Source organism: Trichomycterus rosablanca, chromosome 17 (assembly GCF_030014385.1).
Source record: "Trichomycterus rosablanca isolate fTriRos1 chromosome 17, fTriRos1.hap1, whole genome shotgun sequence".
In the NCBI taxonomy this organism is placed as follows: domain Eukaryota; kingdom Metazoa; phylum Chordata; class Actinopteri; order Siluriformes; family Trichomycteridae; genus Trichomycterus; species Trichomycterus rosablanca.
Window position 1 is genome coordinate 14,785,890 of NC_086004.1, and position 17,679 is coordinate 14,803,568.

At 36.8% G+C, this 17,679-nt stretch overlaps 1 protein-coding gene across 1 annotated transcript in view; it reads left to right on the forward strand.

Moving 5' to 3' along the window:
- p3h2 (prolyl 3-hydroxylase 2) overlaps positions 1 to 17,679 on the forward strand; it is a 108,894-nt gene that overhangs the window by 55,903 nt on the left and 35,312 nt on the right. Inside the window, exons 2-4 of the mRNA XM_063012433.1 lie at positions 2,093 to 2,245; positions 13,000 to 13,189; positions 17,253 to 17,384. Of these exons, the coding sequence (XP_062868503.1) occupies positions 2,093 to 2,245; positions 13,000 to 13,189; positions 17,253 to 17,384 (475 nt within the window). The remainder of the gene's footprint in view (positions 1 to 2,092; positions 2,246 to 12,999; positions 13,190 to 17,252; positions 17,385 to 17,679) is intronic.

The window sequence follows — 17,679 nt, forward strand, 5'->3', positions numbered from 1 at the left end:
ATACAGCTTTTTGAATACGTCTCTGCAAGCAAATCAAATGGTGTTTGTTACCTGCCATTGTAAGGTATATCACACAAAGCAGGCTTTTGTATGTCTTTAACTCAACACTGGCTTCCATCTTGCCACTCTGTCAAAAAGGTCTGATTTATGACGTGCTAATTCATGAAGTGCTACAGAGATGGTGGTGTATCCAACAAGTTCTCCCATCTCTGTAGGACTTTTGGTGCTCTTGTAAAGGTTCTGTTGGGTTTTTTCTTGGCTCTAAGAATGTTAAGGTTGTTGTTCAATGGAACACTCTTTTATTTAAAAAAATATTTAGGCTGATGTGATCCTGGTAACACGCAAATCCTTATGTATTGTTTTATATCCTTGTATTGTTTTACATATGTATGTTTTATATCCTTGCCCTCATCCATGCCATGCCACAATTTGATCATGGAGATTCACAGACAATTGGCTTGGCTTGTTTTGGGGTCTTTCCGAATGATGTCTAATTAATTTATATTATCTCAGGTAGGATACAGTTGAGTTCTAGACAAATATCAAGGATAATTAAAGCAAACAGGATGCACCTGACTATAATTTATAGTTTAGGAGGTTAACATTAGCATCAAGTTAGCTGTTAATATTAGTTTAGCATTAGCAAATAGCAAAGGGTGTGCCTGGTCCACAGTGTTCATTGTTTTGGTTTATTTTGTGCTTGGCTTATTTTTCTTGTATTTGTTTGTGTTATGTTAATTAAAATGTGTTGCTAACATCTCCGTGAATGTGTCCTGTTCACTTTACTAGACGGGCATTACAGTGGGCTTGGATTCAGTTTTAAATGTACAATTTTGCATGAATGATAGATATAAATATTAAGCTAATATGTATAGTGATAAAACAGTCTAAACAAACTGTATTTGTCGTGTTTTTTAAAGACAGGTGTTCTTAAACTAAACTAAAAGAAGTTCAGGTTAATTTGTACCCTAGACCCTCATGTGATACAAGCAGTAATTGCACTCAGATTACAATTTGGTGGAGGAAACTATCCTATAATATATTATGCCTTAGTATTTTAATTTTCAAACGGTATAAATTTGCACTGATAAAGCCTATTGTATGATACACAATGGCTTGTTTTGGGGTCTTTCTGAATGATGTCTAATGAATTCATATTACCTCAGGTAGGATTCAGTTGAGTTCTAGATAAATATCAAGGATAATTAAAGCAAACAGGATGCACCCGACCACAGGAAAGGGCCTGAATACTTTTGTAAATAAGAGATTTCAAAATACTTCTAAAACGTATTCACGTCATTATGAGTGATTAAATGTAGATTGATGGGTGAAAATGGCAATTATATCTATTTAAAATAAAAACCATAACATAAAGTGCTCAAAATATCAGTGGGTTTAAATCCTTTTTGAATTTACTAAATATTCGTTCAAACTAAAATCTACTACATAAAGTGTGCAGAAAGTCCAGTAAGTTGTTGGAGACTTGTTCCATTTGGTGGGTAGTCACCATGGGTGCCTATAAGCACCCCTAGTTTTTGGGGATACTGTAACCCAGTCATTTGGCCACAATGATTTGACCTTTATCAAAGTTAATCAGATCTTTATGTCTGCAAATATTTAACATTCAACATATGCCTGCATTCAGCACATAAACTATGAGTAATTACCCTCAGCCCAGCATTAAATACATCCCTGACCATGATGTGCACAGTTGTTACAGAACCAAGATTTTACATATTGATTTACATATTGGATTATAGTCATGCATGGCTTAAATGTAACAAGACATATGGGCATTCAAATAGATTAAGATAAAGTAAATTTTTAAATTGTTATTTTAATTTTGTGAACAGTAGACATGCAAAATGTTATAGTGTAAGTAAAATGCATTCTATTTTATTTAATTTTCTTTCACATTTCCAAGCTAGATGGAGTCCTGTGGATACTGAGATTGTTAAAGCAATCAAATTAAAACTATCGATGCCTGAAAATTTACAATCGATGCCTAAAAATTTTCAGAATCATTAATCCATTGCAATACAATGCAATACCAAGTATAACTAATCGAAAATCTTCTCTTTCTCTATTTCAGCTTAAGCAACTGGACAAGGCAGCAGCTGCTGCTCACACCTATTTTCAAGCAAACCCTGAGCATGTAGAGATGAGCCAGGACCTGGAGCTGTACAAGTCTTTGAAGGGTGTGGAGGAGAAGCACTTTTTTGACAAAGAAATCCGCCCGCATGAGGCAAGCAAACTTTTATCTCAGTACTCTCAGTGAAAGTAAGGTTTATTTGTGATTATATACCGTGACCATGTGATTTGTGATTATATACTTACTGACCATCACATTACAAACAACATAATAATAACATAATGCTTTAGGAGCATCTTTTGTGTAATGAACTCCACAGGGTCTTAAAATGTAACTTTGTGCTTTTGGTCCATGTTGACATAATTGCAACACAAAATATGATAAATACAAATATTACTCAGCTGCATGAGTCTATGAGTCTCTTGTTCTACCACATATTTAAAGTGTGAAAATCTATTTGAGTTTGATCTGGTAACTGGGAAGGCCAGTGACAACATATTGTTATGTGAGATTATGCTGGGAGTAGCCATTATGAAATGGGTAAATTGTAATCACATGGGAAGACACATGGTTGGCAAAAATACTTGGGTAAGCTGTGAAACTGAAACAATGCTCAAGATATAACCATGAACAATAATCCAAAATGTTCACCCAGGGCAGGTTGGGTCTGTGGAGTCATGATAAATCTTTGCTAAATTCTGACCTCACAATACTTTTGTAATTGCTTTTCAGTTTTCCAATTTTGGTCAAATTGTGCACACGGAGGCCTCCGATTTCTTTTCGTGGATGATAGTGGAACCCAATGTAGTCTTCTGCATCATGGTTTGACATGTTGAACCTTTCGAGAGTTGTTTATCTGATCACCTTGGTTGAAGTAAAATAATATTTGATTTACCATGGTCTTTGTATCAGCTCAAAATTTATTTATTCTTGTTTGACCTTATGAAACTGGGATAAGCAGTTTCTGACATCCTAAAACCAACTCATTAGGAATCAGGAATCAACAATGCCATTCTTAGTCACTCAGATCACAAAATTCCCCCACTCTGAAGTTCTGAAATGTGTGTGTGTGTGTGTGTGTGTGATTGTATTCAATGCATGGCTGCCACATGCCAGGCTGATTATAAACATGCATAAAATCCCAGATGTACAGGTTCCCCGAATAAAGTGGCTGGTAGGTTTAAAGTGGAAATACCACTAGATGTAGTTGGTATAAAAAGTACAAGATGGCTTTCCACTCCCTGTCTTGGAAAACCTACATTAGTTTACATTAGCTAACATTAACTATTAGGTTATATTAGCTAACTTAGTAAAAAATAAAACAGCCAAACCAAAATTCTATGCAAGGGGGATTACTTTTGCATTGCATTTGGATGTTATAGAGTAAAAAAAAAACAAAGAAAAATGGTGCACTTTCATACTTTGCCTATTAAGTGGCAAGTTGTTCTTTGTTGGCTAGCTGTGGAGAAATGAAAGAATCATCCAGTTAGCCACGATGCTAGGCTTTGTAGTGAGCATATGTAAACTGTCTGTACATATTTATCTCCTGATGGCATAACGACTTGCTTGAGGTCGGCATTTTAGTACAGTTACCTTACTTGCACCAGCTGGTGTTGCCCACCTTTTCCACAGCTCAGAAAACCGATGGTTGCTTCTCTGCACAAACTTGAGTTCATACAGTAATTTCTCCTCACTGGCTCAAATACATTCATTCAAGGTTATTGGGTTTCTTTAAATCTTCTTAAAACACAATGAGTTTTGTCTTTTGCTATAATGTAACTTTTCTCTTGAAATTCCATCACCTTACTGTGACTGCTGTCTTCTTGGGTTGACTTTCCAACTAACCGACCTCATGACGTAGTCCCTGACAGGAGGGTTAACCTAGCAGTAAGCCTGAGCAAAAGCATAATTTAGGACAAAACATAAATATTTTATAATTTAATTAATTAATTAATTAATTTAATTAATGTAATTATTTTACATTCTTTTTTCATCAAAATAAATTCTAACACAACTAATTCTGTACACAAACTACTTCTGTACTTATTCTTTAGGACCTGTGGTAAAGTTTCTCTGAACAAGTAATTTATCATATTTAAAGTGAACAAAAAGTACCATATACAACCATGACAATATTACCCTTATCTAAAATCCAAAAATGACTATTAGTTAGTGAGGTTGTAATAAATCATAGGCTTTGTTCTGAACTGCAATTTGTGTACTATAAAGAGTATATAAATTATTTAAATGTGGTCAGAATTATAGATATTTTGGGGTATATTTCATGCACTTCTGTTGCTGCAGACAAAAGGCCCTCTCAGTCTGAGTAATGAAGTACTATGTCTTGACCCAGCTGACATCCGGAGAACCCTACACAGGGTCAGCCCACAAAAAGCTGCAGGTCCTGACAGCATACCAGGGTGTGTACTTAGGGAATATGCTGACCAGCTGATGCATGTTCTCACAGACATCTATAACACCTCCCAGCGCGAAGCCATTGTTCCCCAGTGCTTCAAGGCCACTACTATCATACAGCTGCCAGAGTAGTCACCAGCCTCAGCACTCAATGAATACCCTCCTGTAGCACTCACATCTTGATGAAATGCTTTAAAAGGTTGGTCAAAGACCATATAACATCCATACTCTCTGCAATGCTTGATCCACTTCAACTTGCATACTGACCTACAGTACTGTGCAAAAGTCTTAGGCTACCACTAGTTATGTTGTTTTAACGAGTTTCAATAAGTAACCATATTTATTTTTTTTTGGTCTCTTTATTAAGATACAAATAGAAAATATAAGACATGACACAAAATTAAACACATAGGGTGTGTTCGAAAAGCTAGGGAGCTCTCTACATAGACAGCATTTTAAGTCATCCTATGCACGTTCCTGAGAAGGAGGCAGTTCGAAATCCTAGATGCCTTAATATGCTGTCTAGTAAGATATCTTAAAAATTTCAACGCTATTTTGACTCAAGAACGAGTGAGCATCGGAAGAGTCCTTAGTGATCAAGGCAATCCCAGCATTCAGTTTTCTCACAGAAAAATAAAAAACATGGCGGACAGTGCGGAGAAACGAACAGAGTTATTTTCAAACGTAAATAAATTATTATTGATTTTTAACATGTATAAACTTTCACAAGTGTCATTTATTCGCAAATTCGGGCTTGTCAGCGAATGTAACCGTTTTCGGTACACGAAGGGAGATGTTAGTTGACATGCTAGCGCGCTGTGCCACCCCATCCCATTGGTTTGAATGGCATGATGCTAACTGTGTTAGCTTAGTAAGCGAAACCCGATGGAGTCGCTGTCTAAGTAGCGCGTTCGAATAACCTGACTTATAAGTTAATGACTTATTAGAATCCTCTCTACTGAGGCAGCTGCCTATGTAGGCAGTAAGACAGCAAGGCAGCTCACTAGGTTTTCGAACACACCCCATACTCATACACACACAATATCCAGAACAAAATGACTAAGCCCATCTTGACAAACTCTTTTGGGGAGACTGTCCTGATGTTTTCTGAAGTAATCTTTTGTTATATTATACCAGGCTTCTTTAGTACTCTTCTTCTTCAGTCTTTTATTTCTTTTTCTGTCCAGGTAATTTCATACTGCCTCTGTAAAAATCAGGTCTGGACTCTCTAGAGGTCAGTCCTTCACTGTCAGTGTTTTTTTTTTTCTTTCTCTCCAAATATGATTTCACTGCATTAGCAGTGTGGTTGGGATTATCAAAATGCTAACAAACCTCTCCAACCAAAATGCTTCTTCAACCTTTGTCACTCTACAATACTCTTTTGTCTGTAACTGCACCTTCAGCCCCCCCCCTTTTTAGTTTCTTTTGTTCTTGTCCTGTTAGATGTTTTTATATTATATTATTATTTTTTATATTATTATATTTTATTTTCTTCATATATGTATATTTTTAGATTTTATATCTATATTTTTAGATTTTACATCTTACTTGTATTTACATTTGTACTAATTTTTTGATTCTTTATTTACCTCATTGTAATGTCACTGTGTGATGTTTTTTTTGTCATAATTGTTATTGCTGCTGCGACACCACAATTTCCCTTCGGGGATTAATAAAGTACTCAATCAATCAAAAATCAATCAAAATCTTTTCCTCTAATCTTCATTTCGATCTTTGTGAGCTTTAGCATATCTCAGTTTTTTCACCCTGTTCACCTTCAGTAAAAGTAATTTCTTGGCTGCTACACTTTTAAAAAGACTATTAACAAACAAGCCTCCTTAAACTGCAGAACAGTTAGCAGCCTTGTGAATCCTGATTAAGCTGCCAGGTCCTTGATGGTAGAAACTCTGATGAACTTCTTATCAGATTTTGAAAGTTGTCTTGACCTTCTAGTCCTTTTTTTTCCATGACCTCTTTCAATTTCTCAGATTTTTTAATAACAGCTTGAATACCACATCTTGAGTATCCAGTTTGTTTGCTGATTTCTCATTAACAGTAGCCTTTCCGATGGGAAAATTATGATTTAATGTCAAATTCTGTGATAGTTGGCATTTTGAATGGACTGGTGTGATTGATTATACATGTACATACATAATAACAAGCTTTCAACAAATTAAACTCATAAAACGTTTATGTAATGCTTAGGCATGTCTTTCACAAACCTGGTGTAATAGACCTTTTTACAGCAGTCAATTTGACATGAAATAGTAGGACAAATACAGATGTTAGCAATTACAATAATTAGGGTTCCATTTCATTCAGGTTTAATAGAGTATGGTTCCTGCAACTGCTTAAGTGTAAGGGGAGGTCACACAATATTAAATAGAAGCTGTTTTTTTCAGATTTATTGTGTCTGTTTCTTTAATACCGCAAACAAAGTTCCTGAAAATTTTGGTTGTGTTCTAATAAAAAGACTGAAAAATAATTATATATTGTCATTATACCATTGCTAAAACATCAAATCTAATGGTGGCCTAAGACTTTTCCACAGTACTGTAACTGGTCCACTGATAACCTGAGACTGGCACATCTGAAAAATAAAAACAGTTTTTTGCAAATTTAATACAAACACCGACCGATCAGCCATAACATTAAAACCACCTCCTTGTTTCTACACTCACTGTCCATTTTATCAGCTCCACTTACCATATAGGAGCAGTTTGTAGTTCTACAATTACTGACTGTAGTCCATCTGTTTTTCTGCATGCTTTGTTAGCCTGCTTTCATCCTGGCAATTGTTGCGATGATGGCCAAGGTGACCCGTTCAATGGGTAAATTAAAGCTTAAATAATTAACATCTTAAATCATCTGTCAGTTTGCCCTCACAAATAATTTTGAACATGGAGAGAGACCAGCTTTACCATTAATCATAAATTAAGTAAAGCCTTCACAATAACAATTTAATTCATTCTTCATCAGATAGCATTTTATTTTAGGTGCAGCAAATCCAGAATAAAAATTGGCATCGGGGCTAATGTGCAATGAATAAAGAAGTACAATTAAACAATTGGGGAGATACAATAAGTGCAATCACAATTCACAATTTAAAAATTACATTACTTACTTGTAATTTACTTGTAACTTATATGATTTTCCCCCCTTTGTAGATACTTGCTTGATGTTTAAATTTGGTCTGGGCCCTAATTCTTTAGTTGCTAATTTATCCTGATTACTATGACGACTGAATGGCATTTTCCTTAATGACATGATGGAGTTGCTCCAAACTGAGGTAAAGGTAGTCATGTTGACGAGATCGCTAGCTGCTCCAATTAGCTCTACACCAGATTGCGTGTGACGCAAGCACGTAAGTGCTAGCCCTCCCGGAACCCATACAGATTGTATTGCAGTGCCTACAGTTTGAAAAAAAGTGCCTAAATATGTGAGTCTATCAGAGCAATCCTGGCAATTTTCAATCAGACTGAAATTGCCCAAAAGGGGCGGTACTGTACGGAACACAACTCGACGCTGATTGGACTACGATATTCAGAGGCAAGACTGGTTGAATAGAAAAATTTCTTCCCTTTCACCCTTTGGTGGTGCATCGCCCGATCGCCCTAAGGAACGAGCCACCCATGCTGTAGAAGTTATCTCAGACAATGCACATGGATTTAGTTTGGACTGCATAGAATTACTGTTTCTGTACTCTACCCACAATGCGATACGATTCACGATACTGGGTTCACGATACGTTTTTTTTTTTTTTTTTTTACTTCAATTATTTGTCTTTAAAAATAAAATACTGGGCGCTCAGGTGGCGCAGCGGTAAAAAGAAACGCGCTGCAACCAGGGCTGGATTAATAAATAAATAAATAAATAAAATAAAATACTGTATTTGTGCTTATCTTTTATTCATCTAAATAACTAATGCCCTTTTATTTCTGAGGTAGGTACAAACTATGCCAAATAATGCTTATTGTGTAAAAAATTTTTTTAAACAAATCCAACATTATATAAATAAATGAATAATACAAATAAAGAAAATATCCTCACATAAATACATTTGTCTGGAAAATCCCCCTACCTGGCAACTTTGTAAAGTGCCGTCAACCAGGCAAGGTGAATAGCGCCAGTGCCCTCTGCTGTTTAAAGTGAATATCGATTCATCTTAAATGAATAACCGATTCAAATTGTGGCACGTGCACCTATTTTTAACTGTCTTGTGGTGCATCGTTACATCCCTAGTTTTGATTCAAGTTATTGCTAATATTGTACATGGAATAAGTTTGGACTGTATAGATACGTAGTTATTTCAGATATTGCACACATCCCTTGTATTTAAGAGTCTAATGGCATTCTTTATTCTTTATTGAAGACAAGACGAAAAACAGGCTTTAATAGAGATGCATGGAGTCTTTCTTTATGCTGGTGGCTCTTAACAGATATTGTTTTTGGGGCAAAGTCTTCACTAGATGGGAGTGCGGTCCCAATAATTTTTTCTGCTGTCCTTACCACTCTCCTCAGGGCTTTTTTGTCAAAGTCATTAAAGTCTTGAAACCACAGCTAAATCCAGCTGGTCAAAACAATAACAACCTGTCACTAAATGTCAACAAAACAAAGGAAATTACTGTCAACATAAAGAGGAAGCACATGGTAAATACTCCACCATACCAGACATGAAGTATGCATGCCACCTCAGCGCCTTTACTTCCTGTGACTGATGAGAAGAGCAACACCCACCCATCCACCCCTCCCCCCCATTTTCACAACTTTCCACAGTACCTCTGTAGAAAACATCCTGATGAGCAGCCTCCCTGACTGGTATGGCAGCTGCAATACTTCATACCAGAAGGCATCCAAAAAATGGTGAAGATGACAGAAAATATCATCAGAACCCCACTCCCATTTATACAGGAACCTGTCATGCTGCCTCAGCAGAAGCACCAGGATAGTCAGAGATCCAGAGGCCGGTGATAGCTCAGTGGTTAAGGTACTGGACTAGTAAACAGAAGGTTGCCGGTTCAAGCCCCGCCACCACCAAGTTGCCACTGTTGGGTCCCTGAGCAAGGCCCTTAACCCTCAATTGCTCATTGTGTAAGTCGCTTTGGATAAAAGCGTCTGCTAAATGCTGAAAATGTAATGTAAATGTAAAGATCCTATCTACCTTTTCCATGAGTTTTTCAGTGTTCTGCCTTCTGGAAAACACTATTACAGCATGCAGTAATCATCTGCCAGACCCGACAAGAACTTCTTCCCACAGGCCACTCAACTCCTTCGAACAACACAGATATGATTGCCTATCAGGACTGTTGAACTCTTAAACACTCAAACAGACAGTCTAATCACAAATGAACTTGTTTTGGTTCATTTATAAACACATGAATTGGAACTCATCTTTGAACATGCAGCTAGTTTTGTGCAATAATTATTGTTCTCTTTATTTATCATAAGCACTTTATAACTATTCACCATAGATTTACACTTTCAGCTACACTGTGCAATTATAACACTGATTACAGCCATATCATTAAAACCACCTCCTTGTTTCTACACTCACTGTCCATTTTATCAGCTCCAATTACCATATAGGAGCACTTTGTAGTTCTACAATTACTACACAATGAGTGGATAAGACACAGCAATTCTGATGGAGTTTTTAAACACCTCACTGTAACTGCTGGACTGAGAGTCCACCAACTAAAAAATATCCAGCCAACAGCGCCCCGTGGGCAGCGTCCTGTGACCACTGATGAAGGTCTTGAAGATGACCAACTCAAACAGCAGCAATAGATGAACGATCATCTCTGACTTTACATCTACAAGGTGGACCAACTAGGTAGGAGTGTATAATAGAGTGGACAGTGAGTGGACACGGTATTTAAAAACAACCCTGCTGTGTCTGATCCTCTCACACCAGCGCAACACACACTAACACACCACCACCATGTAAGTGTCACTGCAGTGCTGAGAATCATCCACCACCTAATTAACACCTGCTCTGTGGTGTTCCTGTGGGAACCTGTGGGGCTGATAAATTGGACAGTAAGTGTAGAAACAAGGAGGTGGTTTTAATGTTATGGTTGATATATATACAGTGGGGTCAAAAAGTATTTAGTCAGCCACTGATTGTGCAGGTTCTCCTACTTAGAAAGATGAGAGAGGTCTGTAATTTTCATCATAGGTACACTTCAACTATGAGAGACAAAATGAGAAAAAAAAAAATCCAGCAAAACACATTGTAGGATTTTTAAAGAATTTATTTGTAAATTATGGTGGAAAATAAGTATTTGGTCACCCACAAACAAGCAAGATTTCTGGCTCTCACAGACCTGTAACTTCTTCTTTAAGAAGCTCTTCTGTCCTCCACTCATTACCTGTATTAATGGCACCTGTTTGACCTCGTTATCTGTATAAAAGACACCTGTTCACAGCCTCAAACAGTCAGACTCCAAACTCAACCATGGCCAAGACCAAAGAGCTGTTGAAGGACACCAGGAAGAAAATTGTAGACCTGCACCAGGCTGGGAAGAGTGAATCTACAATAGGCAAGCAGGTTGGTGTGAATAAATCAACTGTGGGAGCAATTGTAAGAAAATGGAAGACATACAAGACCATTGATAATCTCCCTTGGGGTCAAGATCTCATCCCGTGGGGTCAAAATGATCATGAGAACGGTGAGCAAAAATCCCAGAGCTACACGGAGGGACCTGACGAATGACCTGCAGAGAGCTGGGACCAAAGTACAAAGGCTACCATCAGTAACACACTACGCCGAGAGGGACTCAAATCCTGCAGTGCCAGGCGTGTCCCCCTGCTTAAGCCAGTACATGTCCAGGCCCGTCTGAAGTTTGCCAGAGAGCATATGGATGATCCAGAAGAGGATTGGGAGAATATCATGTGGTCAGATTAAACCAAAATGGAACTTTTTGGTAAAAACTCAACTCGTCGTGTTTGGAGGAAGAAGAAGAACCCAAGAACACCATACCTACTGTGAAGCATGGGGGTGGAAACATCATGCTTTGGGGCTGTTTTTCTGCAAAGGGGACAGGACGACTGATCCGTGTTAAGGGAAGAATGAACGGGGCCATGTATCGTGAGATTTTAAGCCAAAACCTCCTTCCATCAGTGAGAGCATTAAAGATGGAACGTGGCTGGGTCTTCCAGCATGACAATGATCCCAAACACACCGCTCGGGCAACGAAGGAGTGGCTCCGTAAAAAGCATTTCAAGGTCCTGGAGTGGCCTAGCCAGTCTCCAGACCTCAACCCCATAGAAAATTTGTGGAGTCCGTGTTGCCCAGCGACAGCCCCAAAACATCACTGCTCTAGAGGAGATCTGCATGGAGGAATGGGCCAAAATACCAGCTACAGTGTGTGCAAACCTGGTGAAGACTTACAGGAAACGTATGACCTCTGTCATTGCCAACAAAGGTTATGTTACAAAGTATTGAGTTGAACTTTTGTTATTGACCAAATACTTATTTTCCACCATAATTTACAAATAAATTCTTTAAAAATCCTACAATGGGATTTCCTGGATTTTTTCCCCCTCATTTTGTCTCTCATAGTTGAAGTGTACCTATGATGAAAATTACAGACCTCTCTCATCTTTCTAAGTAGGAGAACTTGCACAATTAGTGGCTGACTAAATACTTTTTGGCCCCACTGTATATATATATATTTCTTATATTTAATGTCCGTCTATGCTGTGTAGTATGCCTATTTGTTGTCTTACAAACAAAGACAACACATTGTATATAGTTCACTTTGACTTTTAAGTAAGTCTATATTTAAAATTTGACAGAAGTGGCTGCTATAAAATAAACTAAGTATAAAATATTTTAGTTCCAACTGTGTAGCTGTGACAGTGTGAGTTAACATACTTCATAATAATTTGCCAGCTTTTGGGATAGAATGTGTATATGAGGGACTTTCACATGCGTTAAAATGTAGAAATGCTTCTAGGTCTATTTTATTGTTTTTCTTATTTTAGAAACATACAGTATATTAGAAACATCTGACAATAATTAACAAAGTATTTTCTCAGCGGGACACACACATTTACTCTCACTCACACCTAGGGCTAATTTAGTAACCACTCAACCTTTTAGTTTTGTGAGGTAGTATGAAACCAGAGTGCACAGAGGAAAATCATGAAGATCACATTGTGACTAAGCCAAGGATCAGTCCAAGGTCCTCAGGACCCATGTTGTTGTGCAGCACCCACTAAACACCAGCTAAAACTCCAATCTGAGACTCTGTAGTGGTGGGCATGTGAATTAGAGCTACCCCATTTGCTAAGTGCCATTTACTAAGGTTATTTTAATGGTTTAAAATGACTTATTTTGAGTTACTGTAAGGACAATGACCTACTTTTTGTAAATACAAGTGTATTAATACTTTATGAAGCCTGTGCTATTAAATATAACTGTTATGGCATGTGTTTGACAGTGGCCACACTGACAAATCCCAGTGACAAATTCTTTGCATCTTTAGAGAGCCTTCAGTGCTGGAGTGCAGCTGTATAATGATGGCAACTACGAGGAGGCTGTGGCATTATTTGAGGAAGCTTTAACTAAGTACTACAAAGCAGACATTGATTGTCGAGCCCTGTGCGATGGACCACAACACTTCAGTGAACAAGATCATGTGCTGTATCGCTACAGCCTCACTGAGCTCATTTCAGGTACAAACGCATGCTTACTTACAAACACTTAACGTCTTACTTAACAATATTTATGTTTTTTTACTCTGAACATTATACGCCAGGTCTTAAGTTTATTCGTTTAATTAAATTGATTTCTGGCTATTACAGGGAGTATTTCTGTATTCCATTTGTTTCTAAATAACTTTCACATTACTTTAAATTGCTTAGTAATTCTGTTTATAATTTTAAAACTCATGCACATTATGCAGTAGAGGTACATAACGGGTGACCTTTCTGACCTAATAACAGTTCTCTATATTGTACAGATGTGATTTTTTTGCAGTATATCTGATCAAAAATGCAAATGTTTCTACAACCCACCCCAAATCAGAAAACACTGGGACATTATGGAAAATACAAATGTTTTTCAAGTGTTTCTTACATTTACTTTGACATTTATATTATTGCAGACAGTTTGAACCCATGTTTATGTTTAGTCTGGTCAAATTCATTTCATTTGTTAATATACATTTATTCCTGCATTTCAGGCCTGCAACACATTACAGGAAAAGTTGGGATGGTAAAGCATTAACTACTTTGTAATTCCTCCACACAACACTTGAAATATGTTTTGGCAATGAGGATACCAAGCAATGAAGTGTTTTGGGTTTTTTGTCCCATTTTTCCTGTAAACACGTCCTTCAAAGGTGTGTTGTCACATTTTCCCTTTTAAAATTCTCTACTGGAGACAGGTCAAAACTAGGCAGGCCAGTACAGTAGCCCTACCCTCTTTTTCCACAGCCATGTCTTTGTAATGCCTCTGAGCCAAGAGAACTTGACACTGCCTCTGGACATGGTTAACATAAGGTATTTTTTTAACAGTAAAGTTTTAGGTGACATTTCTGTCAATCTGCATTGTATGTTTGCCAAAGATTGTATGTTTTGCCCATGTGATAATATCAGCTGTTGATGAATGGCTCTTGATGCAGTGCTGTCTGATGGATTGGAACTCACGGGTATTCAGTTTAGACTTGCACCCTTACCCTTTACGCAAGTTGCTTCAGATTTCTTGCACTGTTAATTAATATTATGCACTGTAGAGGGAGATATATTCAAATCCATTCCATCTTTCTTTGAGAAACATTGTTTTTTAAACATTTCTTATGCATTTGTTGACATACTAGAGATTCTCTGCCCATCATTGTACCAAATCATGATTAACCATTCACCAGTAGACGCCACCTTTTTAAAATCACATCATTATAAATTTTTTTCCTCATTACTCATCCTAAATTGCCCCTGTCCCAACCTTTTCTGAAATTTGTTGTAGACCTAAAATGCAGGAATATGTTTAAATTTACAAATGAAATGAAGTTGAGCAGACAAAACATGAAATATCAGTGATTCACACTGCATTGGAGCACCATGAAACACTGCATTTGCATTTTACATACTGTCCCAGCTTTTTCTGATTTGGGGTTGTTATATTGTTATAAAATACATTAAGCAAATTAATCCATATTCTTTAAATGATTATAACTAGAATCTTTACAGATTGACTACAATTTACAAAAAATGTAAATTCACAATTCTTTCTCGTTTTAAATGAAATGTAGATTAAATACAAAAACAAAATCAGTTATTTGAAATAAACATAAATCCAATATATTACAAGCCCCATTTCCAAAGAAGTTGAGACACTTGCTAAAATGCTGTAAAAACTAAAATCTATATTTGTTAATTCATTTAAACCTTTGCTTAATAGACAAAATGACAAAATGTTTTCAGTGTTTTCATTGATTAACTTAATATTTGTTAATTATAAAAACAATAGAAATCAATGGCTGTTCATTCAAAAAAGCATGTTTACCCCTAGGTCACATCTTTTTTTATACTTTGTAATAATTAGGGACCACACACACTCTGTCTACAATGCCACACTGTTGTAACTCTTGTAGTATGATGGCTTTGGGCCCAGAGATCTCACCAGCGTTTTTGCCCAAAATCAATATATGGCTTCTTCTTTGCATAATGAAGATTCAGGTTGCATTTCTTGATGTAGCGGTGGGCTGTGAAGTGACTATGATTTTTCAAAGTACTCCTGAGCCCATAGTGACTATGTTCATCATGATGTCTCAAACAATACCACCTGAGGTCTCTGTGGTCATGCACATTCAACAGCGATTTTCACTCTTTCCTTTTATGCTCCAAGATTTCCCCCTGATTCCTTAAATCTTTTTATGATATTGTGAATTGTAGATGGTGAAAGACCTTAATTCTTTGCAATCTTGCACTGAGAAACATTGTGCCAAACTTGTATTGAGCAATGTTACTTGCTATAATCTTTATTTTATTTTGTCTCTATCCCTTTTTTTAGTTTGTTGTTGTGCACTCTTTGTGTACTTTGCAAAGCCAAAGCTGTGTATCAACAACATCCAGGAATACAGCCAACTTTTTTGGGAAAATACAGCCAACTTCTTTGGGATGAGACTCATCTGAGAGACAGATTCAAAGTGGAAACATGCTGTAGTCTGATTCCTCACCTTTGTAAATAATTGATACTGTGTTCTTTATGCCAAAGAGGTAATGGACCATCCAAAGCAAAATTCAGTGCCAAGGCATGAATAACATGCACAGGCATACACATTTTGCACATATGCTTTTATCTAGATCACTCTAGATGATTTCAGGGATGACTATTCTTCAGCAAGGCTTCTTAGTAAGAAAGTTACATTCGTAAATTCCTAATTCTTAAGTTAAAGTCTTAATTAAAAAGTGTGGTTGCATTATGAATTGCTATATACAACAAAGGAAACTGTTGAGCAGTGTTATATCAAGCAATAATTAGAAAATGTTTTCTTTCACAACTACCAAACCTGGTGTCCTGAGTTTCCAAACAGTTACAGAAAATTGTTTAAAAGAAAACATTAAATGGGTAAACAAGACCATGACCAAACTTGAAATAAAAAAACTCATCAAACTATACATAGTGCATATACACAATAAACAGTAAAGTGTTTGTGTAGAATTTGCTGTAAATCCTATGTGCATTACTTAACTTCACCATTTGTTCTCCTAAACAGACAAAACAAATCTGGAGCGTTGTTGTTTGTATTTCACAGTTTTCACAAATTATAGAGCTAGCTAGTCAAGCACTGTATACTGAGCATGCTGGTGAGTATGTGGTAGATGCTATGTAGTATGTGGCTGTGCTAATGCTACATAAATACTGTGTAATGTTATATGGTATACTTTATTTTAAATCGATCACTTTATTGGTATTTTCTTGAAATTTCTTCATACTTTCCTGTTATATGTACATTTTACCGTTTAGCAGATGCTTTTATCCAGAGCGAATGACATTACTGTGACAGTATAGCAATTGAGGTTTAAGGACCTTGCTCAAGGGGCCAACAGTGGCAACCTGGCAGTGGTGGGCTTGAACCAACACCTTTTTTAATTACTAGTGCAGCACCTTATTCACTAGGCTACAACTACCATATGTATGATTGTATCTGTCCTTGCTTAAATTTAAAATGTAGTTAAAACTATGGTTGGCCAAGGTCTGGCTGCTCCCTAACTCTTTAATCAAGCCAGATCAGAGCTTGTGTGGTCTTGAATCCACATGAAACAGGGCAGCTTGCTCAGCTGGTTCCTGCGCTTAGGTCACTGGATGAGCTCATTGGACTTTGATGTCATGTAAAGGCAAACTGGGAGGGTTTTCACCCACAGGTTTTTTTTAGAGCAGTGTTGCTGCTGTAAATATAGGTACTTGTTGGTACATTTCTCTATTAGATGATCTTAGATAAGCACAATGTTAACTAAGCTGGCAAAGACTGATGATTTTAAAGTAAATGCTGGATTTCAAAGACTGAATACATTCTGGCTGCTAGAATGTACAACATCTGTTTTGTTCAGTCACTAAGTACTTTCACTATATTGATTTTAATTAGTATTTGTACTGACGAAATAAAACTAACTTGAATTGTGATTTTTTTTGTTTGTTTTTTAAACATTGTATTTGTTACCTATGCTTGAAATGTACTGTCAAACCTTTAAGCCTTGTTTTGAAGCTAACCTGAAGTTGAATTGTGCTTTTCAGACCACTACACACAGGTTCTGCACTGCAAACATGAGTGTGTGCGAGATTTGGCCACACGCCCTGGCCACCTCTCTCCCATGAAGAACTTCTTGCCGCTACATTATGATTACCTGCAATATGCCTATTTCCAAGGTAATGTCTAACGAACACAGATTAATACACAAATGATAAAGAACTTAAAAATAGTTCTTGAAGTCTTAAATACATGAACAGTTCATAAAATATTAACTGTATAGTGTCCCCAAATTAGCACAGATTAGCACTAATTAGCATAGATATATTAGCACTATTTACCATGTAACTTAAAAATAATAGGCAAACTTTGTTGAAGTGCTTCATATCAGAAGTGTAAAAAATGCTCACCCTCTTTAAAAAGAGTCTTTAATAGTGTCACGGTTCGTGAAATGAGCCTTTCCCTGTGTAATAT